Source organism: Haliotis cracherodii, unplaced genomic scaffold (assembly GCF_022045235.1).
Source record: "Haliotis cracherodii isolate W230 unplaced genomic scaffold, xgHalCrac1.p SCAF_5, whole genome shotgun sequence".
NCBI lineage: Eukaryota > Metazoa > Mollusca > Gastropoda > Lepetellida > Haliotidae > Haliotis > Haliotis cracherodii.
The window spans coordinates 55,414,627-55,441,096 of NW_027266308.1; the positions used below are offsets into that span (position 1 = coordinate 55,414,627).

Genomic DNA, 26,470 nt, shown 5'->3' on the forward strand with positions numbered 1-26,470 from the left:
TATGTTGTTTATCGGTAGCAAAATGTACATTTCTTGAACTTCGCCTTTATATGGAGCAGTATACCATCAGTTTTAGCTTCTAGCGTCTTCATTTCCCAGTCCACTAGACACTTAAATGCATGTACATGGAAAGACACATGATACTCACAACTTCTCTTTTCAACCAAGGTTTAACCACCAAAGGCCTGGTCAAGTCATTTCAGAACATTTATGGTAGACACTTAAAAACACACCTGATTAAATATGACAAGTTATTTGTCAATATAATGCATGACGCTATCCTATACTAAGACATTTACATGGAAGGTTTCACACATTATTTATTGGTATTTCAATGGATCGAGTGGCTTTGCTTGGTGACATGGTTGACAGCGAGGCGTTGTACCTCTTATTTTAATTTGAAACCGAGGGCTTTAGCGCGAGGTTTCAAATGTATAAATAAGAGGTCTCTACTCTACAGTGGGACTACATTAAATTTAGATTATTTCCATTCCACCATGACGGCAACAGCGCTTTGAAACCGGTGCTCTCTTGCAACGCCTAACAAAACAGCATAACAGACCAGAAATAACAAAGGTCTGCTGTCTTAGAACATCCCAAAAGGGGTCACGGGTATTTATGTATGTAACAAATGTTACTCAAGTTCAACATGAAAATACCAATATTCTTGACAAGTTCAAGATGAGCGTTCAAAACACAGTTTTTCCAAAAGAAGTGACAAATGACACTCTAAGCTTAGTCCAAAGATATGTTTAAATCTCAACATGCTGTACACTGTTGTACTGTTGTACCAGTCTTTTCTTGGAACTCCGCCCGACGAGTAATTTCTTTGAAATTGAATGTGCAATTTCCCATGTTAGGGTTGACATGTTGTAGAAATAGTTTTAAAAATGCTACACCAACAAAATCAAAATGAATTAGCATCCTTCTATTTGTTTACATGTGTAAGTCTTATCAGTTATTTAGCAATTACCCCCAGTAAATAAAAATCTTTAAAAAAAATCAAAATTATGCCATGGATGTGGATGTGGCAGAACATGACCTACATCACGGTGAGCTGTGAGCCAATGGCTGCCAATGTTGTTGTTAACATTCTCGGTGCAAGTTACACAAAGCGAGATAGCATTCCCGATCTATGATGTGGGTCAACAGTAACCTGTAGATTTACTTGAAATGAGCCTGATGGTAAAACGTGATTGCCAATGGAACTTGAGCAGTCCTTTCTTAGGCTGCAGACGAGTCGGCTATTTTGACACCTGATTTGACCTGTTAATTTCAAGATTTCACGGATTCGACGCCAGCATGTGAAAGACAACGTGACAGTTGTGGCCAGTGAACAGTGATTCACGTATGAGTTGCTTAATTGTGCGTGTTCTGAAATCAAGTTCGATAAGTTGTAATGATGAAGCTTCTGTGCTGTGCCATCAGTGATGTCAGGATATTGTTTTCGTAGCCTTTCGAGTGAGTCAGGGAGTGAGAATTGTTTTACGCCGCTTTTAGCAATATTCCAGCAATATCATGGCAGGGGACACCAGAAATGGGCTTCACACATTGTACCCATGTCGGGAATCGAACCAGGGTCTTCGGCGTGACGAGCGAACGCTTTAACCACTAGGCTACCCGACCGCCCTCGCAGCCTTTCGAAGGGAGGAGTGTTTTTCTGATGGACTTTTAAATCCCGTCCTTCCAAATCCTTGCGTTGGTTGTTTACGGAGAGGCAATGGATATCGATCACAAAAAGTTTTGTAAACAATATGTTGTCATGAATATATTGTTTTCAAACACATATTTGATAAGGTTATGTTTTACTTTCATTGTTGGTTGTTTCAAAGAAGAAATTGCCTGTTCCGATCGAGTCTGTTCGCCATCAAACATGGCCCTAACAGTTTCATATACATTTCATTTGTATGCAAAAGAAATGCCTTCGTAAAGTCTTGTAAACTCATCATCGAAGCAGTCAGGGTTATGACCTAGAACATCATATCAAACTACCGTATGTCTTCTATTAAACGGTTGTCATTGCAGAATATCAAATAGTGATGATACGAGGTGTTCGCGAAAAGATGAGCGTATCCTGCCCTTCCGGTGGTACCAGTCACAAAGACATGCAAAGTCAATAGTACACCTAAAAAACATGGGAACATCTGGTACAAGTCAAAAAAGAAAATTGCATCAAACATCATTTTTGTCACTGATGCGTCAAATGTGGAAATGTCCTCCATTAGTCTATAGTGAAACGTTATGTAAGCTTTACTGAGGCCTTGAATGTTGTAACCCTGATCGAACAACGTCTGAGCAAGAGGTGATGCTCACTGAAATCTTGGTAGTGTTTTGTCACTCTGAATCTTTCCGTATAGTTCTAAATATGAAACAGATGAAGCGGTCTCACTGGTTTCCTTCATTTCTAGTTCAGGTGGGTAAATGAGTGGAAGGGAATTGTCTATTTGATGGTTATTGAACGATATCAGATCATCGATATATACCTGAAGCCTAAGTGAAACGTCTTGGCCAAATTAACTTTGCCAATCCGAGCAGACATTTTGATTCATATGCATAAAGAAACAGATCAGCAAGAAGAGGGGCGCATTTGGTACCCATGGGGATGCCTACTTCTTGCCTAAATGTCTTGGCAATGAGGAAGTCCAGCATTTCACATATTGATTTCTCAGTAAACTTTATATGACATTTGCTTTCATTTTTGACAAGTTGACCTGAACTTCAGAAGATATGTTACTATATCTATGGTCATCACGTTTTGTAAATTGATCAAGGAATTAAGTTTTTCCTTAAGGTTGTGTCGGCAACGCAGCATGTTGCGAGGGGTGTCGTAAAGATTCTGAGTAAAGCTATAATGTGACATGATGTGAGTACATCCTTCACAGTTTTCATGTCTTAAGTGCACTGTATCCATGCTTACATGTTATATTTGAACCAAACAGACAACCAGGCAGCATATTTCTGCTGGCATCAACGTGACTAGGTATTATCTGTTGACGAAAGTGAATAAAATTGGCTACCACGTGGTCATTAAATATCTCCCAACTTTAAAGTTGACTTTAGGCATGGTATCAACTTTTGGCAGAAGTATGTGGACCTTGGAAGGCATTATGTTGAAAAATAATGAGCAACCAACTCCATCAACGCACATATAGGCTTAAAACATTTCTGCAACCCTTCGTATTATGGAGGGGGCACGGGTGCCCCCGTCTTCTAATGCGCCACAATTCATTGTGCAGAGTTGCGTCCCTTGGGCACGCCAGAATCCTATGATTGTGGGGTCGAAGACTATGCTTGTCGTGAGAGGCGACTCACGGGATCGGGTGGTCAGGCTGGCTGACTTGGTTGATGCATGTCATCGATCCCAATCGCGTGGATCAGTGCTGATGATATCAATCACTGGATTGTCTTGTCCAGACTCGATTATATACAGACCGCCGTCAGATAGGTGGAATATTGCGGAGTGCGGCGTTAAACAACAAACAAATAACAAACTATATCCCCGGCCACCGAGAATGTAGCCACCACTCTGTTCCGCTTGAACTTATACCTCAAAGGCCTAAGAATCGAATAGGCATCCTGGGAAGCAAGCCACTTCTTAATGCGATGTAATCCGATATCAAATGTTCCCTCCTTATTCACAATATGATAGAGTTCAGGGGGTCCAGAAATGGAGACTGGGTGTTTTGGATTAAAATCATCTAAAACCTCACAGGTGTATCATCAAATGTGTTTACATCTATAGACTAGTTTTATATCTACCTAAACACCACTTCATAGTGTCACAGATCGTGCTATTTAAAGCAAGCACGTTGCTCAAAGTGAAGCCCTTTCCCCTCTTCATTCTCAACATAGTCTCTATCAAAAGTGTTTGGCTTGTGTTTGGTCCCACATGGCCCGGGCTGTCAAAATCAACTTTAAATTCACAGATGTATCATCAAATGTGTTTACATCTATATGATGGTATTATATATACCTAAACACCACATTATAATATCACAGTACATCGTAGTGAAGAAAATTGGTCCGTTAAAGTGAAGCACTTTTACTGCATTTTCTCAAGAAAATCTGTCACATGTGTTTACTTGGCCCGGGCTCTCAAAATCATCTAAAACCTCAAACATGCATAATCAAATGTGTTTGCGTCTATAGGATGGTATCATATCGACCTAAATACCACTTTATAGTGTCACAGTACATCGCTGGTCCGTTAAAGTGAAGCCGTTTTTCCTCTCCACACTCTACAGAAGTGTTTGGTCTGACTTGGCCCGTAGATACTTTATGCAATTTCACCAGAAGACTTTTAATAGGTCACAATGTTGTAAGATACGTGTTTATTCCTTATCCGATAAATAAAGCTTGTTCTGATCACTACATATGTCTATATCCTAAACATGTTTGGAATTGTTTAAAACCCAAACATGTTCATAATCTAAACGTATTTACAACCAAATTGTGTTACGGATATTAATATTCCTGATTAAATGTTTGTCAGTTTTGCTGAGACATTTGCCTTAAATATTTTCTTTGCGATGGTTACATAAAGGGCATTAATACCAAGGGCTCCCAAGTTAAAACATGTCAGATGAAATAAGTACCTCTCTATAATCCTCGACTCTTGCAGGCTGATGTATTTATCAAAACAAAATGAAAACCAACACTTTTCAGAGAATCAAGTATTTAAAATATTAATATGTTTAGATTTGAAGATATTATCAAATAGATTATGTGACGGTTCATTTCAGACTAATCATTGATTTCATTTCCCTAAGAAATATCCCCCCGAAAACTTTGTAAATTTGATATATAGCAATTGTTACGACAGTTGACTGTTGCTGTTGACTCGCGAAAGGGTTTGGTATGGAATGCCATTCAGTACATTACAAATCTCATCATAAGCAGATCTCACTCGCTGCCGCTACACAAAGATCTGAGGTCATCTCAATACAGGTCACGCCATTGTATAAATGTAATAACCTTAAGAAGATCCAATTTTGTTAGTGGCATCACTATTTGCAACATCGTTGTCCTAAACGCTCGTGCAAAACTGCTCTTCTTTATTTTATACATAATCATTTGCACCATTTTTTCCTTAACTCACTAGTATAATGGTAACGCTATTTTTCAGAGCATTATCATTTGCAGAAGCCCGAGGTTTTACATTAATATGCTGAAAAGACCGTGTGCGTCTGCAAATGATACTAGCAATGCCCTGAAAAAATAACGTTATCGTTATAATAGTGAGTGTGCGAGTGTGGTTTTACGCCGCTTTTAGCAATATTAAAAAAAGATCACATTGTATCCATTTCGGGAATCAAACACGGGTCTTCGGCGTGACGAGCGAACGCTTTCACCACTAGACTACCCGACTGCCCCTTACCGTTATTATAGCTAAAATGGATAGAATCTGTTATCAAATAAAAATAAACAACAATATCATTTTTGAAACATTTATTTAATAAACACACAACGAATGTCACTTACCCACTTTTATAAATATGAAAACCAGATGACGTCACTATTGAACATCAATATGACGTCACCTAACAACGGGCATGATATGCAATAGTCAAGCAATATGATGCATTATTATGCCTCAAAGTGAGATTGACCAGAATTGAATAGAATTACTAACCCCTGGTACTGGTTGTTACTGACCTAATATTTTAACAGCCTAACAGCTATTTTGGATTTTCCAGCACCCACCTCACATATTTCACATGACAATTCTGGTACAGAAATTCGTCATTCGACACTGTTTTGTCTTTTTATATAATTAATTGTGATGTGCCAAGACATTAATTTAAAAAACCACACGTTCATGACTTTAACGTGACTTTATTAATAAAAATTATAGAGCAAAATAGCTTACAACGGAGGTAACCGATTTACAAATAGCAACATTATAGAACATAATAAATGATGACGTTACAAACAAAAAACGTGACGTCAATGACGTCACATAGCAATAGAATAGGCAGCAGCCCGTCGTAAGCGGAAAGCGGACTGTTATCAAGTTACATTGGCCCGCAGATTTTGAACATGCGGGCATTTTTATGATAATGCTATCCATTTTAGCTATAATACTTTTTATAAACGTTTCACAATTATCGGTTATATATTCCATTGTTCACGTTTATGTTTACATTAAAGCATTGTATTGGAAAGATATGTACTGGTCCCGTCGTTTATACAGGTCGTAAGTGTCAGGTCTTCATTCATTCTGACGTGTGCGATAAAGATACCAAATAATGTTAACTTTTCGGCACAATATGTTCGTAATGGTGTCTTTAGTTGCCGTTTACGTCACAATGCACAAGATAAGGTATTCATATGGCTGGATTAAAATTGTGACATTTTATTTCGATTGTATTGCCACACATTTACCACAGCTACTGTTTCCGAGACCTTGTGGTTAGTGCAAGACATGAAACCCTACCCAATAGACACCAAAAATCAATACGAATGTGGATTAAGTCCCCTGAACATATCTGAGTTCACGGTAGTGTTGAACATTGTGCAGTTGTGCAGTTTCAGGTTTATTCCTTCACCCGCTTCCTAGAAGCATTCGAAAACAGGCGATTGACGTTGGCTTATAGCTCCATACCATAAGCTTACTCGGCACATCGATACTGACGAGCATCACTGTGTCAAGAGAATGCCTGCAACAATGGGTCTAATAACAGACAATCGATAGAAATGGATCAATTGTAAACAACATCTGTTCTCACGCAGTTTGAGCATACCTTTAAACAAGTTGGTCGGGTTGAACTTACTCGCCAAAGAAGATTATTAATATGTCACTGAACAGACATATCGTATGTCTCTTGATCTTAGAGGTGACTTTCGCGAGCGGACTGTTATATGTATGTTTGACGTCTTATCCAATTGTCAATCACAAAATATGGAAACACAAACAAGCACTCTTCAACCTTGCTGTAAAGGAAGAAAATGTTTCACCGAAAGAACTGAGAAGAGAAACTGGGCAGTCATGTGTTTTCCCTGTACATTCACCAAGTCTTGTTCCATGTCAGCAGAACAACCTCAGTGAGTTGGCTTTTTGTTTCTTTCTTAATTCCTTTTCCGAGGTGCAATGTTATTTATCAAACTAAAAATTACATATTACGATGCCCAACACCCTGTCGGGAACCCTGTCGTAATCGGTACCCCTTGCTTGTAAGAGCCGATATCAGAATCGGGTGGTTACAATTCATAGCCTTGCTGACTCTTTATCATTATGCTCCGACCGCACTGGGTGTTGCTCTTGCTATCAATTACTTGTTTTCGGGAGCAGTTAAAATGTTCAAGTAAGAAAAAAGCTGTAATCGTCATATTTTACCTCGCAAAAGTGTTGCGTGAAATAACTGTGAAGTAGGATTTTGAACCCTTTTCACAGCTAAGTTCTTTTTAGACCCCATATGTCTTAAAGCCTAAAGGACTACCCTTTTCATCACACGTTGGATCTTTAAAATCCTCTTTTGGCAGGCCCGAATTCGATTACCAGTATGTTTAGATGCCACTGTGAGTTAACTGACTGCGCTATATTATTAATTCACATTAATGCACTCAGCAATATTCCAGCAAAATGACGGGGGTCTGTATATAATCGAGTCTGGACCAAACAACCCGGTGATTGACTTCATGAGCATCGATCCACGCAACTTATATACGATGACATACATCGATCCTGACCATCTGATCCCCTAAGTTACGACAAGCATGGTCGCCGTTTACATTCACCGATATGTGCCTATCGGTAAAAATGTTTATCCGTGTTATTGGAATAATAATACACACCATACCTTATGAACATGACAGAGGTTTGAGGTGTGTCACATGATATAATATCTGAGGAGAAAGGCTTTGGTGGTCCATAAAAGTGTTTCGCAGGAATATATGGACATTGAACCTTTTCTTTTTACCCTTTCATGTGTGTTTAGTTCTACATCACCAATTATGTTTTGTCGCATTCGCCTGGCCTATATATCGAGTTAGCTGGACTATTGCTGAGTGCGGCGTTAGGCAACACACAAACAATTTATCGAGATTAAGATAATTTCTTGTGAGGCAGGATACGCTCACCTTTTTGCGAACATTGGTATTATCGCTAATTGATAGTGATTTCAGAAATACATGTATATGATATAGTCTGAATCGCACAATGGACTCTGCTTTTGGCAGAAATGTCTTATGATTAAGGAAGATGTTTTGTCGAGGTTGTTTTTTTCGTATGTTCAGGCAATATCTTATGTGCCGTTTCTGGAACGCCAATTCGAATGGATCAGGTTGATGACGGATGATCACATGACAACAGTGTTTCCACGTCCACGATCATGTCGCCATGTGCACGAACCATGTATAGTCGGCATTTGAAATTGCACAGGGACCAGTTTTGACCCAGAATTGAAAGAACATCACATCTAAATTTTATAGAGGCGCTTCTCAAAAAAACTGATGATATTGTTCTTGATGTTTAAGATGTCTTTCAAACAGTTTGCATTGATCTGAAAGTAGATGTGTTTTCACGAAGCGAGGCTTTTGATTCCCACTGCTGCTTAACATAATATAGCAAAGCTCGATCTGAATGACAGTGTCATGAAGTCACAAAGTAATAAAGAATACAGCTGATTTACGTTTTCAAAATGTATTTTCGGTCCTACATGTACGTGTTTAAATTTATTTTCTCGGTGCTGCCACTCCATGAATAGCATGATAGAAATGTTAAATATACATTCGCGCACTTATGTCTCTATATTTTCAAATAAACGATTGCATTTTAGACGGCTGGGCCGCCCGTGACCCCGAGACGACCTTGCATGCGTCCATAAATATATGTGTGTAATAAGACATCTTTGAAAATGATCATTTCCTAGGCATATATGTATATCAGTAATTGTATCGGTGCTATTCTTCAGGTGAGAAACGACGAATACTAAAAAAATCGCTACCATGGCTTGAACTTGAGGCGACCTTGAATGCGTCCAAGACACTTCTCCCCGGGGGATACCACCAACCGCTTGGATGTGCCTCACCACAGCGACTTGCCATAATAATTCCCTACAGAGACAGAGAGGTGAACCTGAAGATCCTCCTCAACAATCTCCACAGAGTGCTGCAGAAACAACAGGCGGAATATGCCATCTTTGTAGTGGAGCAGGTGTGTTGACAGTACACCTCACAGCTTAGTAGTAGACAGTCTCACCGTTGTGTGGACAACACAATTGCGGAAGTGTGTGAGTTGACATTTAAAGTCTCATTGGCAGTATTTCAGCCATATAGTGACCCCATTTGTATGGTCCACATATTTCTCTGACGATACCCGTGGGTTCAACAAATGTTCTGAATATCCACCTTGGTCACGTTGGGCTTCTAATAACAGCTAGCGAACACACTGTCATACAACTGAAATAATGTTCAAATGCATGGTTAATCCTACTCACTCACTCACTCGTCTCACTTTTCCGGTTTTTTTTAACATTATGAGATTACAAGTGTGGTGGGGGATTGGGCTGGATGACCCTGATCTTTTTGTTGTCAATGTGTGAGGTTGTGAAGTATCCTGGTGAAGAAGGAAATACATTCATACTGAATATACACCTTGCACATTCAAGACTGACTTTCAATGAAAAGGAACAGACGAATCATACTAAATTACCAATAGCGTGAAGATCCCGGTTAGAAATGTACTTCAGCAACCCTCGCAACTTATCGGGTTGATGCATGTCATGGTATAACAATTGTGTAAATTAAATTGACGCTCATGTCATTCACTTGATTGAAAAAACAAGAAAACAAAGAATATATAGAATATCACGCGAGTGTGTTTGGAGATACTAAATATCCTTTATTAGGAATATGGATTGTATTAAGCGAGCCTTGGCCCTGTCTGATAAAGTAACTGCCCTTTGTCAAAGGGAAGCTACTCTAACCCTTGTCTATGAGACGTCACGGCTTCGGTCAGACGTTGTTGACAGTCGGCCTATCCTATCATAACGTTAAAAAGTACAGTCAGATGTACACACAGCGACAAAACGAAAAAGGTAGCAATTCGAACATATTTTGGCCAAATCCAACTATTTAATTTGTGGACAGGTTCCAAGCCGCAGAGGTCTACAAGCACAGATATGGCTACTGATCCCGCATGGCTAGGCCTGGTGCCCTCTCAAACTTGTTTCGAAATTTATATCTCCAAAGTTGGCCAAACTTGTAAAATGCCTTAGCTACGTCACAGTTAGACAAGGATTTTGAGTATATTAGACTGTTCTTTTGATAATGATAGCAATTATCCCAGTAGTTTCTCCAGATTCCCGATGGTTAATTCTAATTGCCGAATGACAAGGACGACTGAAACACTGAAAGTAGTCACTACTTGACCTTTGATATTTGCATCTCAAACCGCCTATGACCCCAACGGATATCGTTTCTATCTGTTGGCTTTATCCTGCCGAGAAACCTACCCATTATATGATAAATATATATTTCATTTTAAGGAAAATGGTACACCGTTTAACAGAGGATTGATTAAAAACATTGGTTACGTTGAAGCCAAAGCTCGTTGTCATTTTGACTGTTTCACCTTCCAAGATGTCGATTTGGTGCCTGAGAGTGAGAGGAATACCTACTGGTGTGGTGCGAGGGCTTTACATCACTCTCGAGAACTCGACATACTGAAATACAGGTAGACTCAACCCTTTGCCATCCTCTCTACAGATTGTTAAATTCAAAATAGTTCTGGTGGTGCATGGTTTTCAGGGTAGGAGTAAACAAAGGTGTTCCAATTCCAGTTTTCTGAGGGATGGATTGCACATATTTATCGAATTCCTATTTAAGGTTTATTAATAGCATTAATCCCATTATCTGATAACGCACCAAGATGAGAGCTGATAGTAATAATGCGTTCGTCGACTTTAAGTGAATAATTTGTGTGTCTGGTGCATTTAATTAAAACTTTCATTTCAGTATGTGACGGGAGCTATATAGTTTGTGCCTGACCGGGAAGGACATGTCAAATGTTCATAAAGAGAAATGTTCTTGTATCTTACTTGATGTGTTGGGGTAGACTAAGACCGATGTGTTCGATTCCCCACATGGGTATAATGTTTGAATCCAATTTAAGGTGTCTAAGTAATATCACTCGATCCAACAATATGCTGACAAACTGTCATACAACTGAAATAATAGCTGCGTTAAACATAACTCACACACTTATTTCCAGGATATTTTACAAGTATCACTTTGGTGGAGTGATCACCCTCAACGAGACATTTTTCTCCACCATCAATGGTTACTCTAACTTGTTCTTCATGTGGGGAGGTGAAGATGATGACCTGTTTCACAGGTAAGGCTTTTCAAACAGTGACTGGCAGTTCACGCATAATTTGATAAAAATGGAGCATAGTACTTGCAGTTAGGGATCTGTATGGCTCTAACTGTACTTATATTACCTGAGCCATCATGTTTACGTTGACAGACATACCACAATTTAATTTCAACATCACCACCTATGTACCCCTTCTTTGGAATGTAGGTCGGGTAATATCGTTTGCCATAAAACATCAATTGACTTATTAATTGATCATTTCAGTTGTAGCTCTGGTTATTCTAGACATTGTTTTACATGCAGAGATTACCATCACTGTGTGTATTTGCCTCTGAAACTAAGCCTGAAAAATATCAATCAGCTCTGCACACATTTTGTCCCAATCTAAATAAATCCAATAATATAACTTAAAAGAATGATACAATGATTGACAAAGTATTTGTAATTAATATTTTACCAGGAATAACATATTCCATTATATTGTGATTTCATTTGAAGCTTTAATTATATGTCTGTAGCACTTTGACGTGTCACCGTTGAAGATCAGACGGTCTTGCAATTTCGATCGCGAATATGTTGACGTATGATAGTCAAACTACAACAAATATGACTCGTTACGAGTCAATGTATGATATTTATGATATATAGATCCATTCTCTGACAACTAAGGTTCGTTTCATGGCGTCAATAGCGGTAATCTGATCGTGGTTGCATCTTTCGATCAGTTGACAAACAATTTCGATGAGTTTAATGTAAACAATATAGAATTGACTCGATGGTTTTAAGACTTTGATTAGAGAGAAAATATGAATAGGTAGGACGTTTCCTTTCTCTTGTGTAATAACGTGTGTCTTTTCAACTCGAAACCTGATAATATTGACATATTCCCAAGTAGATGCGCCACGTGCAACAGATGGATTTGACATGACATACATGTAGGTACACGTGTGTAACATCTGTAACCAGTGTTCTTTTATGCCAAGGTGACAGGTTTGTGCGTGGTTGCTGAAGCCTAAATGAATTAAAAGAACATACATATATGTATATACATTTCGAATATGGATCACCCGATTAGATATCAAACTCAATAACTGAAATAACCACAGTTCAATTGTAACAGTAATGTCGGTAAGATGACGTAGGTAGACCCATACATATAAGCAAAGACAGACTCCCCATAGTACCGTAATGTCCACTCGTACTGTGACGGTATCATTGCTGGAAGAGGATGAGTACCATGCAGTGTCATAGAAATAGTATAACAAGGATAGAACGAAACGTTACGAGGTATTTTACCACATACATCTAGCTCATATAGAATGCATTCAACACATGGTGCTTTGTGTAAGTATCAGTTTGCATTGTTCATGGAAGTTAATAATTTTACATATCTTGCAATTATATCAGTGACGTCAAACGCGACAGGTGCTAATGGCACCAGTTATCGGCCCAGTCGTTCACAAAGGGCAAATTCAGTAAGTAAATCATAATCATACCACTTACATACTTATTTCATATCGTTATACAATCATTTTCAGATTGCTGAAGAAAAAACTGCCATATGAATTCAGCAGATATCCTCGTTACACTGCTATGACGCATAAGAACGACCCGCACCATACAAAGGAAGAGTAAGTAGAATTGTGCTCCCCACCTTCAGAACATTTATATGGTGCAATACAATCAGCATGTAACAATGAACAGACACGCAAATGTATGTGTGTGTGTGTGTGTGTGTGTGTGTGTGTGTGTGTGTGTGTGTGTGTGTATATATATATATATATATATATATATAACCGCCAAAGAAACGTCACCCCAAGTAACATTGCATGAAAAGTCATTTAAATTTCTGGGTATTTTTTGTCAAAGTTTATAAGGTTTAACATTTCCTCTCCGGAAAAAATGAAATTTGATGATAAAAAGCAAAGCAGATGACAATAAAACCGATCGCCCAAACGCATCACGGCAGCGCACATGCGTTCCGAAATTTCTGGCCCTATAAAAATCCACCCAGATCGGGTAACATTCATTCCTTATTGAATTGCCACCACATGCCAAGATTGACAAGAAATCAGCGACACCAAGCCTTTGGACGATTGCAAGCTGGACAAACCGCCCGGCAAGTAAGGACCATATACAGGCTCCAACAACGGTACCATACCACCAGCGCTACAGATGACCGATCACGTAGTGGAAGACCAAGGGTCACCACCCGACGTCAGGTTCGTCTGACTGTGCGACAGCATCTTCAAGATCACTTTATTACTGCCGCGGAAACTACTCGACAGACCATGGGGACACACCAGCGACACATTGGTGCGGACACCGTGCGTCGACGATTGACGAGCAGACACCTCCACCGTCACAGGCCACACTGAGGATCCATTCTGACACCACGTCATCGCCCTGACCGTCTTCAGTGGGCAACACAGCACCAGTATTGACGCCACCAGCAGTTGAGAAAAGTCTTCTTCTCAGACGAGAGCCCTTACTGTATCTCAACAGCAGATGGCAGAGAGTCTGGCGACGCCGTGGGAAACGTTATTCGGATGCTTGTGTTGTTGAGAGAGACTCGTGGGGTGGTCCGAGCATCATGGCGTGGGGTGGAATTGGTCTTGCACAGCGGGTCGGCCCCGTGGCCTTCCAGAACATTGGTCCAGGGAGAGGCAATGGTGTCACAGCAGCTCGGTACATTGATCAAGTCTTGAGACTACACGCCATACCTAATTTGGCACGTCGCCGCAACCACGAGTTTCAGCATGATAACGCCCGTGCCCAAACTGAGAGAGCAACAAGAGACTCCCTCCAGCAGAATGGCATCAGAACCATGCAGTGGACTGCCCTCAGTCCCGATTTAAATCCCACTGAGCATCTGTGGGGCGAGATTAAAAAAACGACATGCGACATGCGAACTGCGACATGCGTTCCTCAGAGTGTGGGCTCAAGTGCCCATGGCCTTCATCAACCGCCTCATCCATTCCATGTATCGACGTTGCACGGCAGTCATCAATGCACATGGCGGACACACGAGATGCTGACTTGTCATGCCTTTTTCTCAGTGACAAGTGTTGTGTTTCACTTTAAGTACGTTTGACACTTTAATTTCGACCTTGATGATAGGTTTTGTATGTTTACAGTGTTTGGACAAATAAGGTTTCTCATATATCTTTCCATGGAGACGTTTCTTTTGCGGTTCAGTATACATATATATACCACTGCCTGGAAGTTCATCCCCCTTACACGCGTGAAGCAACCCGTGTGCAATCCGTCCGTCACGCCTCGCAAGCCTCGGAGTTTTTCCTCTTTTATCAACTCGTGTTCATGTATTTGATGCCAATATCTTGCTGATTATGCAATATCAATATATAGAGATTATCATGCGAGTGTGTTTGGAGAATGTAAACATCCTGTATTAGGAATAAACATTGTATTTAGCAAGCCTTGGCGAGCTAAATACAAAGTGTTTATTCATAATACAGGATATTTACCATCCGCAAACACACAAACGTGATAACATCTTTAACATATAATGTCTTTCTTCAATTCTGTTAACGGCCTCCGTGGTCTAGGGGTAGAGCGTTCGCCCGGAGAGCGGAAGATACGGGGTTCGATCCCCGGTCGCGTCTTACCAGAAAACGTTAAAAGATGGTACTCGTTGTTACCCTGTCTGGCGCTCGGCATTAAGGGGATAAAACAAGGACTGATCGGCTCGGAGTCAGTATATTATGTCTGAGTGGGTTATTCATGTTAAACTGCGGCATGGCATCTCAGTGTGCTGGCACCATAAATCGTCATTAGTCCGGACTAGTACAGGCAGCCACACACACACACACACACGTGCATGCACGTCGCTATGTAAGTGCAATAATCTTAGACGCGACGTTAAACCCCATTTCACCTCACCTCACCTTCAATCTCTTTCCATCTCTCGCAAACATTATCGAAACATTGCAAGTTTTCCTGGAATGCGCGCATTAATATTTATTGCGTCTTATGTTATTACGTGATCTGTCCGATAGAGTAGTTGCCCTTTATCAGAGGGAAGCTATTCAAATCCTAGGCTATGAAACGTCACGGCCACAGTCAGACGTTGTTGATAGTCGACCTGTCCTGACATAACGTTACGAAGTGCATTCTGATGTATAGACAACGACAAAACAAAACAAAGTAACAATTCGAACATATTTTGGCCAAATCCAACTGTTGTAATTTGTGGAAAAGGTTCCAAGCCGTAGAAGTCTACAAGCACAGATATGGCTTCTGATTCCGCTTGGCTAGGCCTGGTGCTCTCGCAAACTTGTTTCGCAATTTATATCCCCAAAGTTGCCCAAACTTATAAAATGCCTTAGCTACGTCACAGTTAAACACTGATTTTCAGTATATTAGACTGTTCTTTTGAAAATGATAGCAATTATACCAGTAGTTTCTCCAGATTACCGATGGTTAATTTTGACTCGATCGCCGAACTACAAGGGCGACGCCATTTTTGTTTATAGACACTGAAAGTAGTCCCTACTTGACCTTTGATATTTGCATCTCTATCCGCATATGACCGGATATCGTATTTATCCGTTGGCTTTATCCTGCCGAGAAACCCACCCGGTATATGATAAACCTTTTGAGCAGATAATGTTGTCATATTTCAGAGAGCCCTGTTTCAAAGTTGAACAGTAAGTTGATGATATTATATAGACAGTAGTATTATCATGGCTTTTGATGTTGGAAATTAAGGAATGATATTGCAGTATGTTGGAGAATATAGAATGGTAGTGCAGTATGTCGGAGGGTATAGAATTGAATTGTAGTATTTTAGCTTCCTATGGTTGATAATACAGAACGACTTGCTGTGTACACCTTGTGTTTGTCTTTATTTGTTACATTCTTTGTTCCAAGGGTAGAAGTTGCATGTTGCAAGTTGGATGACTCATAAGCAGTGATGACACCAGGTGTTCGCAAAAAATAAGTCACATGCAGCTGTTACATGCGGGACACGGTGAACTTGGATCAAGTAGATCCAGAAAGTTAGTGTTATCGGTACACAGCTTATGTATGCGGCTCACACCCAAACCATTAAACCAGTGACATATTGATAACAGAAAGTCAATAGAACTGAGACTGTATAATTACATCATACATGTATATATGAATTGAGTTTATATAAAATGATAGTTACTATTTCAGAGAAACCTTTATTCAAACGGTTAAGACCTACTGTTACGAGGTGATTTCCAAATCATATCCTGAGTTGCATGGATTAGCTTAAAGTGTAAAACAATAACAAAAAGGTCACAATATACATGAATGATGGTGGTAAAGTAACAAATTACGACCAAAACATGTATCTGTTCTTTGTACTGACTGAAACAAATGTTGTCATGTATGTTTGTGTTATTAGAGTGAAGAACGGGGTGTTTTACTTACATATAAGAAACTATTTTGACCAATTTACAATGCTGAATTCATGATCATTGATCTCATTTGTAAAATATGTTGAAGTTTATTCATTTTGTTCGTACTCAACTATATTGTTCACCAAACCGATGGTAAAAATTAGATGTCCGTCGTCAGTAGGCCGTTTTAATTAGAAAAGAGAAAATATTACTCAGTATTGAAATTTTAAATTTTTATCATAACATTTGTTCGAAAAAGAGTTACATATTATATATAATTTAAAAGAGACCTGCGCATTATTAATAGAATGGGTTATAGAGATGGTGCACGTTTAAACATGAAATATGGAATATATGCCTCAAATTTTACATACATGTATATGTGAATATATAGTGATGCCACTAAAGGGTCGCAAATGATAAGCATATATGGAAAAAAACACATTCACAGACACAACCCATCTATGTCCCATATAGGCTATACATACATGCCCTCTCAAGACCCACTTAGAGCCTATGGACAAATACGAGAGGGTCCACAAAGGTCTACCCAGTTAGGACCCATTTCCCAGTCCACATCATATCAAGTGTGTCTGTACATACGCCAGTTCAAAGTAGGACGTGTGCCCATGTAAAACTACTGAGTAATATAAACGCCGCTTTGGACTGCAAAAGGTTTGATTTTAGAGGTTTACATGAACAGTATTCCTAATAATCCAACATGAACAAAGCTATTTTTCTTAGGACAATTAGGGAAATACGAAACAAACTTGTGGTAAATTATTCATTTTTGCTCACGAACTTCCTTATGGCTATATTTTATCTTAAAGTGAGAAGAATCGTCAATTTCACTATTTCTACCATTGCCATTCACTTTAAGCAACGTGTTTGATTTAGATTAAATGAAGCAAGTGTATGTTTGTTGTTGTTGTTGTTGTTTTAAGTGTTTAAGAGGGCGCCTTCTGCCTTAGCAATTTCGGCTGACCTGTCCCTCTTTGGGACTCATTTGTGTGAGTTGGATACACATATCTACTGAGTTTGGTATTCACATACTTTCTGTTTTTGTATTGATATGTTTCTATTTTCGTATAATGATATAATTTCATTTACATCTTTGGCTGCTCTGTTTATATAGGTTCGAGAAGCTGTCCATCTCTCAGAAATAGAGTTAGTTTGGCCTTCGCTATTGCATCTCTTGGCTTCAGGAGAAAAGTATAGCATAATCGGTGATAAAAGGAAAGCAGTTAGGCTGCAGTTAGATATAGAGGCCTACTGAAGGAAGAAAAAGGGAATAAGCGCCTAGCGTAAGTCTATACCGGCTGGGGTGGGGATGAGATGTCTGTGTAGCGCGTTAGCCGTGTGAGTGGAGTAAAGACCGAATGTTGGTGTCCTTGATCGTAAGAGCTGGCCGGTTGAACGGCGTTCTGATTTAGTGGTATGGTTAAGTAAAGTTTAGCGTGCGGGTGTCGTAGAAGACAGTTCGCGTTGGATATTTCGTGAGAAGGGATAGAGTGGTAAAGTTTGGAGTGAAGGGTGCTATATAAAGGACAGTGATTAAAAACATGATAAAGGTCTTGTGGCTATTGCAGTGTATATACAGTTACCAGAATCATGCCGGTTTTGTTTATATAAGTTATAATTAACATTTGTCTTGCCACTTATTATTCGGGATATGATTTGATTAAAAAATGTCGAAATGTTGTAATTGTGGCATTTATATATAGACTTGTTTATAAAATTAGGTTTTAAGCCACGTAGAGTTGGAATTTTGAATAATATGATGGTAATAGTGATGTGTGGTTGCTATTTTTCCTGCTGTGTCTGCTATGTGGTTTCCAGGTATGTTTGATTATCCATAATAGACTTATAGATTTATTTGTTTGTTTCAATTCTGCTATAAGATGTATGATATTATTGATTTGGTCAGGGCGGGGTTTTGAATACTTGTTTTGAATTTGTTTTAATGAGCCTAATGAGTCTGAAATGATTAAAAAGTTGTTTCCTTTAGTGGTTTTCCTGAATGTAGGGCAGTAAGCATCGTCTCAATGGATACCTAGCCCTGTTTTATTGTTTTTGTCTTGTGATCCATCTGAGTAAATTTGTGTATGAGATGGCCAGGTAGAGTGTATGGGGTTTAGTATTAGTGATGAGTTTTTTCTGTGGGAGGGATGTTGGGTTATGAAAGAAGTAATAACCATTGTCATGACTCTGACCATTATAAAAGATAGTTTTGTGGAAATTAACATACCTATTAAAAAGCATTGGAGATAACATATAACCCCTTTTCAGACCATATTTCACATCAAACCAGGAGGTACACAAACCATTCACACGCACACAGAACTGAACATTTTTGTAAATGGATAAAAGTGCTCAAAACATAAAACCATTAACATCAAAATATGACAACAACTTATCCCATAAAATGCTTCTATCTATAAAATCGTAGGCTTTTCTGAAGTCGATGAAAGCAGCAAACGTTGTTTTTCTTTGACTTTTCCTTGTTTTGACTATAGAGGTGAGTCTATATATGTGTTCTGTAGTTGATCGACCCAGTCTAAAACCGTTCTGGCTGTCGTGCAGGAGATCATTCGTTTCCACAACATATGATGTCAGTCTATTGTTCAATACTCCGCAGTATATCTTATAGCATGCGCTGGCTAGGGTGATGCGGCGCTATGCCAAGGAGTAACCTGGGTCTCCGGTCGAACTCTTCGGGATAGGTGAGATGATGCCTTTACACCATATTAAAGGGACTACGCCCTTACAGAAACATGTGCTAAATAATTCATGGAAAAAACGTAAACAGTTTTTATTTTTAAGAACTCTAGATGGAATGTCGTCAATTCCATGTGATTTACCACGTTTCGCACTTGATATCACTCGCTGCACTTCATCTACTCGCTGCACCTTCTTATCGAATGGTTCTAGCACTTACATACGCTGCTTTGTGATTTGCCTTCTGAGGACCCTTGCACCGACACCACACCCTTTCTGCTGAACACATTGCGTTCCACAGGAAAGATAACTCTTCTGTCCACCAGGGTTTACGGTTGCATCGCTTCTTATTGCTCTGTTGTGAATTAGTAAAACGCTTAGTTGGTAGTGCTCTCATCATTTCCTCTTTAACATACATATCAAAGTCATTAAAGGCAGCATCAATGTCGCCTTGATCCTTCTTGGAATTCCAAAGTCCATCTATGATGCATCTTCCCGAGGCAAGAGAGTTAACTCATCAAAGTCCAGTTTCCACTCTTGCCGAGAGAGGCTGGTTTTATGGAATTTTGGCTGGACTAACGAGTCTATGCATAGTCCAATTAAAATCGCGCAACGAAATCAAAATCCGGTTCGTAAATCGTCGTGCAAATTTTGGTCGATTGCAGGATTTACAAAGCATGCCCACCGCCAACTCGTTGTCAACAAATATTTTCCAAATCTTTTCATGTTTTGTATCAAGATGCTCGCGTGATTTGATGCACTTTGCAGTGTAACACCCTATTTATCACAACATAGATCATGATTATCAATCAGATCGTCTTGATTGGTCGCCACCATTTTGCAAATGGAAGTGAAACGAGAGGTGGAATCTGATTAGTCCAGAGGAGAGGCACAGAAGGGACATAACTCGTAATAGCCAATGGTGGCGCTAGGATCGAGACCGGGAATTCTAGCCTAGTTCGACAAGGGTGGAAACTGGACTTTTGTAGTCAGTTAACTCTCTTGCCTCGGGAAGGTGTCTATGATGTGGTTAAGGGTGTCGCTGCATTCTTCTGATGACATGAAAGTTTGTGGAATATTTGATGTGTCTCTACTTATGTTACTCTCACATACACAGTTGCGATATTCTGGTTACTTCACCCGCACATTAATATTAAGAGTACAGGTTAACACCGAAGGATCAACTTTAACAACAGCTTGATCTACCGCACCCCGGCTGCCACTACGTTACCTATTTCAGTTGGCTTTAACACATTAAAGTAAATTATTTTGTTCAGTTTCTCATGCGGACATATGCAGTAGTACCACAGAGGCACCCCTAGATGTTATATAAGCAAAGTGTCCCTTGAGTCACATCTTCCATTCACAACACAATAATTAATGTTATTTTAAAAGTCAATTAGGAGATGGCCGCAATTATTAACAGTACTGTCAATTGTTTCCAGGTTAGGCAAAATATCAACTCCTTCCACACAGTCTAACAGCCCTCAACATTGATTATTAATATCTCCACAAATATATGTCATCTCTGGCCGTTGATATTTAATAACTGCATTAAAAGTGTATAAAAAAACTCAACAACATCTATTTGTCTTGATGAATATTCAGGTGGTAAATAACATACACAAATTGTAATAACAATATCATGATTATCCTTATGTGTCAACTCCATCAACAATATAACTTCGTATGAGGAATATAAAAAAAGAACTCTAAAACAATCATACAATTCACGTTTGATGAAAAAACCAACGCCCCTGAACCACATTTGGCTTTTGCATGTATTTTTTCGGTTGTGACCGTACCATATATAAACATCAACATTCAGTACATTATCACCAATTAAATGCGTCTCTACAGCACATACTATGTTTAGGTTAGATTTGGATAAAAACTGTGAGCGTAATAAATAATTAACAGAATTAGTGTCTTTTGAAAAAACACACGTATTCCCAAACCCAGATCGAACCTAGTAGTTTCGCTGATTGGATCGCCGGCTGTGACTTCTCGCTTCTGTGTCGGTTGGCTGGCTCCAGTCACGTGACACGTGTAGGTAAACACGACCACGTGAACGTGAAGCACTCTGAATGTGTCGCGTGTCTCTCGCCAACCTGTTGGCTGTCGATCTACGACTGTCGCCTCTTTCCCGGGACTTGACCAGTCCTTACTCCCTCGATGTACCCGCTGCAGTCTGCCTCCTGACAGTTTAGCTGACCATCACCCACTGTTTCAACAAGCAACTTCATGTTGTTCTCCAATATTCTCTGCTGTAGAGGTTTATCATTTTGAATATAAACCTCCCTAAAGTTTCTGCTATCTTTTAGTTACATTTTTTCACCCAGGATGATCTTCTTGTCGTCGATGGATCTGCATTTGTCGATTTCTACACCAGGATATCGGGGGTTATTCAAATATTTCCTAGCAGCATTGACTGCTGTAATGTCTCCAAACTTTTAGTCCATCTTTAATTAAAGATGCCATTCACTTTTGAGGTGGCACACTCGTTGTTCGATTCTGGAACATTTCTAAACAGAATGTTTAGCCCACTATTTTCTTCTTTTGCAGCTGCAGCATAGCTTTTATGTCTGCGTATATTGTCTATACTCTTTTTCATTGTTTCGTGTTTTTGGTCTTGTTCATCTTGCATTTGCTTGAGCTCAGAGTTAACATCGCATCCTTTATCAAAATGTCTTGTGAGATATTCACTTGCTGTCATTACCTCTGTGACGCTTTTCTCACATTCTACTGAACAGCATTTTGATGTATGTGTTGAGTCTCTACTCACATTGTCTGTATGCACCAGATCGACATTCTCACCTGTCTGACTCTTGTACCTTGACCGTCGCCATGTTGTGTCCATCGTTTGATCCCGCCTTGCTTAAGTGAACTTGCACCTCTATCGTTGTTAATCTTACTTCTTCTATCTCCTCCTTTCTTTTCTTAGAATCATCACTCCTGCAGATTTCTCTGATCGGTGTCTTTGACGATGAACAACTTGTCACTGACAGGCCGGGTAACAAGACTGACAGCACATAGTCCTCCGAGTCGGTGAGAACACGTTCTCCAATTTCTGGCATATTTTCCGACATGAAATGACACTAACGATCTCACAAGATGTGAAAGTGATTGATTAATCACTGATTTTACCTCGATCGATGTCTTTGTAGCTGATATTTCACTATATTATTAGTTGTCCTAGACAGCTAGTCACAGGTTACACACGCGCTGAACACACGCGTGTCAGGGGAATGAACGTCTGGGCAGAAGTGTGTGTGTGTGTGTGTGTGTGTGTGTGTGTGTGTGTGTGTGTGTGTGTGTGTGTGTGTGTGTGAGAGAGAGAGAGAGAGAGAGAGAGAGAGAGAGAGAGAGAGAGAGAGAGAGAGAGAGAGAGAGAGAGAGAGAGAGAGTGGTGATTGGTGAATGCAAATCACTACATCAAATAATGCCACACGTTAATATGCCAAAACCATGCATCACTACATGTAATAAACACATACTCATGATAAAACCGGAATCGTACAATCAATATTTCTTATGATTGTGGAAAGGGTTTTGTCGCTTTTATTAATTTTTTTCTTGACTCTATAACCCGGTGACATCCATTCCTCATTTATACTGGATTCCAAAGCTCTATATAAATCCGTACAAAGAGAGATATATTGCTGGGTCCAGAAAATGTACCACCAAATCAAATAAGAGATTAATCACAATCCTTAATACAACAAAGGAAGGCCGTTCTTTATACTCACATAAAGTATTTGAGATAAGTGGAATTAAAATCTTGTGGATTCTCCAAAAAAGAAAGGATTTTCTTGGAGCTTTGCAATCTCAGAAAAGAAGTTCAAATATGTAAAAGCATTTGATTTTCAACTTTGTATATCGCAATCTCACACGACGAACATAATGGAAAACTTCATTCCTCGGCCCATGGGGCATTTGTCACTAAACGTGGATACCGTAGATATAGTTACATTTCAGAGGTTCTTCAGACGTTGAGGACAGTATGTCAAAAATGAAAGCACGTGTCTGAAGTTTACTTAGAAAAAAATTGTGAAATGGTGGATTTCACGTCCAAATACATTTTGCAAAAAAGGCTCATGAGCACCAATTGTGCTCTTATCCTTACTGATCTGTTGCTTTATGCATATAAAACGGTATTTCTCCTCGGACATCAAAACAAGGAGATTTGGCCAAGATGTTTCACATATATCGAATCTGATATCGCTCAATAGTGGTCAAATAGCCAATTCCATTTCACTAGTCTACCCAACTGAACTAGAAATTAAAGATCAATGAAACCGCATCATCTGTTTCATATTAAGATCTATGCATAAAGGTTCAGAGTGTCAAAAATACCCACAAAACTGTTTGACAAGAGGGATCATTTCAACTTTCCGATAGTCATCCGTCACGTTATGTCGAGCAGTATTCCAGCTGCTCCAGCCTTTTGTATCTACGTTTAACAACTGTTGAGGTACAATCGAGCATGCTCTTTCTACGAATATTTTGAAGAGGGTCATACAACTCTTGTTCAAAAGTTATTTGACCAGGATTACAACATGCACCGTTTTAGTAAAACTTTGAAAAACTTTTATGGTAGAAATGTATTTTCGCATTCGACGCATCAGTGACAAAAATTATGTCTGACGTGAAGTGAAATGGGGTTTAACGTCGCGTCCAAGATTATTGCATTTTTATAGCGACGTGCATGCACATGTGTGTGGCTGCTTATACTTGTCCGGACTAATGCCGATTTTATAGTGCTAAAACACTGAGATGCCATGTCGCAGTTTAACATTGATACCCCACTAAGACACAATACAGTGACTCCGATATTCAATCTATGTATTTTCTTCAGGATGGCTGTGTATGGAAAAAGTCACCTCCGATATGAGACCGACGGCCTCAACAGTACGGGACGACTCTACCGGTTAATATCAGTGGACTACAAGCCTCTATATACCCGAATATATGTTTCTGTCAATCAAACTGAAGTACTCACTCAGCTGAAGCATTATGGCATTAATTTATGAATGGTTTCACTGGTTAGAACACTTCATGGTCTCGGCAGTAACCTTTTTCTAATTAATCAGTATAATATATATGATCTAATATGACTTCCGTTATTCCACCCTCGTGTTTTGAGGTTCTTGATTACCAGCATACATGTCAACTCTCAGAGATGACGCTCACTACATGAAATCTCACTCATTTATTAAGAAATATTTATTCAACAAAATATATTTTCCATCTTTCTGGCTCTTCACGAAAAAGTACAATGGGGCCCTAAAACCCACACTGCACACTATAAAAAACTTGGTCTTAGTCCGTTTGGACCCCACGGTCCCTAGGATGGTGGCCTAATTTTGGTTGCTGGTGATCTGTAGCCTTTTTTATTTTGTGTTTTATATTAGATCTATTTTGAACAAGCTTTGGGCAATTTCCGACAATGTTGGTTATTCTATTGCATTGACAATTTATATTTACGTGTACAACATTAAATCGGGGGTAGTTTGTAAAGACATGGGAACTATCTTGTGATATTTGCACTAACCCTATTAGCCCAGGCAATCTAGGCCATTTTCCACTCAACTGGGAACAAATTGCAACAGAATATATTTCACCACAAAGCATTTCAAGTCCCATGCAATCCCAGTTTGGGAAATATGTCTAATTTGCATAATCCAATCTGGCCACCTATAACCAATATATTGTCCATATGTCAGAAAAGGTTCAATGTTTTGATGTAAAAAGCATGTGTTGTATTGCGAACAGATATTCACAGCTACTGAACGTTTCCAACTATTGACAAATCTGCAAAAATTCAAGACTTCATAATGGCCAATTTCAAGATGGCCGACAAGTGTCCTATATGTGTGTTTACACTGTTGAATCTTTTAACTCTAAAACAGTGTCCCAGGACTTATATGCATATAACTTGCCACACTAACTCACTGAAGTATACTTAACACTTTCAGAAAGAAACTCCGTCACCTGAGGCCCCTGGTGGCCCAAAAATCCAAGATGGCCGCCAAGAGTTTTATGGCTAGGCATAGAATATCAATACACTGTTGGTCTCTGATGACATATTTAAGTGATTTGAACTTCTACATTGGAGTAAACAGACGCAAGGATACATGTAGAATACTCAGTTATTTGCATAAACCTAATATAACCACCACATATCAATATGTACCTCTTAAATGACGAGTTTTGTCGAGTTAGATATCAATGTTGATTGTTATTGTCTGAATCTACTTATTAACATGACAATAAATCGCTACAACAAGTTTCGTTTTCATTCATGTAAATACTTGTTGGAAACAAGTATGACCTATATGAGATCCTCTCCGAATTTACCCCAAACCAGTTGATTCACAAGAAGTCGATGAGTTTTCTCCCTGGTAGTTTATTTGCGGAAGTGCAACATCACCACCAAATACCAATATTTGAATATAAATCTAAAACTTGACCATTCATGACCATTATTACGGTTGTTTCTTTGTTTTCGTGTTGTTTAAAGCCGCACTCAGCAATATTCAAGCTATATGATGGCGGTCTTTAAATAATTAAATCTGGACCAGACAATCCAGAGACTGACATAATGAGCATCTATCTAAGCAATTTGGGTACGATGACATGCATCAACCAAGTCAGCGAGCCAAACCATCCCATCCCGTTAGTCGCCTCTTACGACAAGCATGGCTTGCTGTGCTGAAGAGAGTATTCTAACCCAGACCATCACGGGTTACGACGAACAGTGGAAAGATTGTCACGGTGAATGCTGTAGCTTGACGTTGCAGGGGTCATTATATACATGCACCTCGAAAGTCTCAAAAGGTTTGAGACTCCCTTCAGAAGTCTGGTAACTGTTTATTGGTACAGCTCGTACCATGGTTTTCCGCGCACACAGCACTGCAAGTGAGACCATATTTCCGGCAAGTGGATCTTCTTTTTTTGAAATTACAGCAGATGATATCACGGAGTATTGGAGGTGCTGCAGGCTGATCTGACTGTATTGGTAAGCAACGTCCATCTATCATGT

At 39.4% G+C, this 26,470-nt stretch overlaps 1 protein-coding gene across 1 annotated transcript; it reads left to right on the top strand.

Annotated features, from left to right (window-relative positions):
- Positions 1-6,794: 6,794 nt before the first annotated feature.
- Positions 6,795-24,458, top strand: LOC139444128 (beta-1,4-N-acetylgalactosaminyltransferase bre-4-like). Its single transcript, XM_071225030.1, has 6 exons — positions 6,795-7,044; positions 8,913-9,154; positions 10,488-10,675; positions 11,213-11,335; positions 12,856-12,948; positions 24,284-24,458. The coding sequence occupies exons 1-6, from the start codon at positions 6,795-6,797 to the stop codon at positions 24,456-24,458; spliced, it is 1,071 nt and encodes a 356-aa protein (XP_071081131.1).
- Positions 24,459-26,470: the final 2,012 nt, after the last annotated feature.